The sequence below is a fragment of the Athene cunicularia genome (assembly GCF_003259725.1).
Source record: "Athene cunicularia isolate RWA chromosome 7 unlocalized genomic scaffold, athCun1 chr7_part1, whole genome shotgun sequence".
Taxonomy (NCBI): domain Eukaryota; kingdom Metazoa; phylum Chordata; class Aves; order Strigiformes; family Strigidae; genus Athene; species Athene cunicularia.
In genome coordinates, this window is record NW_020799107.1 from 13,143,012 (window position 1) to 13,145,621 (window position 2,610).

At 44.7% G+C, this 2,610-nt stretch overlaps 1 protein-coding gene across 1 annotated transcript in view; it reads left to right on the forward strand.

The window, feature by feature from the left end:
* Positions 1-2,265: 2,265 nt before the first annotated feature.
* TTC30B (tetratricopeptide repeat domain 30B) overlaps positions 2,266-2,610 on the forward strand; it is a 2,818-nt gene continuing 2,473 nt past the window's right edge. The window contains exon 1 of the mRNA XM_026852429.1: positions 2,266-2,493. Within this exon, the coding sequence (XP_026708230.1) occupies positions 2,266-2,493 (228 nt within the window). The remainder of the gene's footprint in view (positions 2,494-2,610) is intronic.

Below are 2,610 nucleotides of genomic sequence, written 5' to 3' on the forward strand. Positions count from 1 at the left end.
TGGGAGATGCACAGAGTAGACAGGCTTTGGTGGAAGAGCTCAGGAGGGGCTCATAGGTACGTCCTCCTGGATCAAAGCGCTCCCCTGCAACACAACACTGTGACCTCACCAGAAAACCATACACTCGTCAAGGTGAGGAGCACCTGGGGTAGACACTGTCCTGTGGTTCAGATAGAAGGGTGTCCCACCTTCCAAGAATGAGATGTCCAAGAGGTGTCTTTGGCCGTAGTTCCGGTAGTAAAGACAATTTCCCCTAAAAGTGTCCCATCATTTTGCCTTTCTCCCAGCCTGGGACGCACAGGTAAAACAGAACAGCTTCATCTGTTGTGATCGGGATGTAGCCATGTGCTTCAGTCAGGACACAGTTTTGCTCCTGCTCTGAAGCAGAACCACTCTTACAAGGTCAGGCAGCAGTAACTCACAGAAGTTTAAACTGGATGCCTCATGTGGCAACTGGACACTGAACTCCCACACAGTTCTGTCACAGCCAGCCCCTCTATTTGAAGGGCCAGGGATCTTGCTGAGAAGGTTGTTAGTAAGTTTTGTGCCCTGCAGAAAATAACCATCAAGTAGACAAGTGTGTTTCATTTTAGCTCAGGTATTCCTTCAGACTGTCCTTGGTACAGCAAGCTTGGTACAGCTGCATTTTTCTGGACTGGTGACCTTGCTAATTGCTCCTTCTTATAGTGGACTGCAATTTCATAATGTGCCTGTAGTTATCAACAAAGCCAATTCTAGTACTCACAGACTATTTTTGAAAACTGCAACCAGCAGTGCCTAATGTAATTTGTAACATTTAGATTAATTAATCCTAGTGGAAAAATAAGAGTGTTTCAGTCTACAGGCCAAATACTTATTTTTCTTTCATAAAACTTAAACAATTTTAGTTATTGGTAGATCATTTATGCATTGAGTGAAATTTTAGAACAGGTTTATTTCAAGGTTATGTGAAACATAGTAGCAGACACTTCGAATGCTTAAGAGTGTTTTAGGCAAGAAAATGTAGACCAAGACGTTTTTTTAATTGGCTTCGTCAAAGAAACAAGATTTTTAAGAGTAAAATCATGTGAATAATTTCTAACATAACAATGAAATGGGAGGTATAAATCAGCTGAGAGACCCCAGAGATTTCCATACTTGAATGTACCAGTATTGGAACACATACTGTATACTGCTTGTTATCTTTTTTCCCTTGGACTACTTTGTAATTAATTAACAATGTATAAGAATGTTGGGCACCATGTCTGAGTTGTGTGGGGAATACCATTACAAGCTCTGAACCTTTGCCTGTGGGAAATAACTGACACATGCACAAAAATACAGTGTGTATGTTCTAATGCAAATGAATCCTACATACTTCCCAAATGTGTAACTTCAGACTTCTGCATCCTTTTCTTTTTTGCATTTTAAGACCATTACCCTCATTGTTTTGCTTTAGTAGCCCAAACAATGCTGATTCAGCTTTTTAAAGCATGTTTTCAAAATAAACAATTTGGTTTTATTGGTCTCTCCGTAAAAAAAAAAAAAAAAAATAATGGTTTGCTGTGGGTTCTTTTACTTATTATTCTTCTCTGAAACTACCTTGTTGGGATGAATCAGAGCAGTACCTATTGATTACTGAATCACACAAATAAAGAGCAGTGAAAACACACACACTAAGCAGCTCACATAGTTTTCGAAACATGACCTTGCAGCACTCATGCCTGGGAGCAAACCTAACTTCACTGGATACACTTGGCATTACTCTGGAATGGCCAGAAACCAAATCTGGCTGGCGACTCTAACAAACGTATTCACACGTACAGAAATCACAGATTATACAGCCTGTGATACTGGACATATCGTTGTTCAGTAGAAATAACGGGAAGGACATGCAACACGTGGGCTGTCCCTCCCAAGGAACGTTAAATGTTGAAATGTTTCAGCAAAGTTAGAAATAATTTCTCCTAGTTTTTTTAAAGCCGCAGGAAAGCTGGCAGATTGTGCTAAGGTACAAACAGCCTTCCTTCCATCAGCCATTACAAACTCTGGATCTCGAGGCTGTAAAGGGGATGTTTCATGTTCAAAAAGCCCACGACAGCAATGACATACTGTCCTGTGTTCCAGGACTGTGTGTTTAGCTTAGGGGATGCTTTTACCCTAGTGCTTAAGAGAACTCTTGCACTACATTTAGAAATAAAGGAGGTTTGGGTTTACTCTTTATTCTTTCCAGCTGCATGAGATGCTGAGACAGGGCAAACATGTCGGTCTCGGCAGTGTTTTCAGATGTCGCCAACGCTTTGGGCCGATCTGGAATCGTCACTGAACAGCCCGTTCCACTACTGGGGAAATAAAAGCACTAACGGGAAAGGAAAACGGCAGTCAAACGCCGGGGACACGGCTCCTCTCTCGAGCACCAGCCTCCATTCGCACCAGGGCGGCCGGATAAACCAGGCCCCGCCGGCCGCCGCTGTGCCCGCCCTTCGCCGCCGCGGGCCGCCGGAGCAGCAGGAGGTCAGGGGGAGGCAGGAGAGCTCACCACAGAGGCCGGTTCCCCGGCCCTCGCAGGGACACGGCGGAGCCGCCCCGCGCCGCCGCCCGGGCCGCGGTCACTCCAGCCCGGCTCTCCCC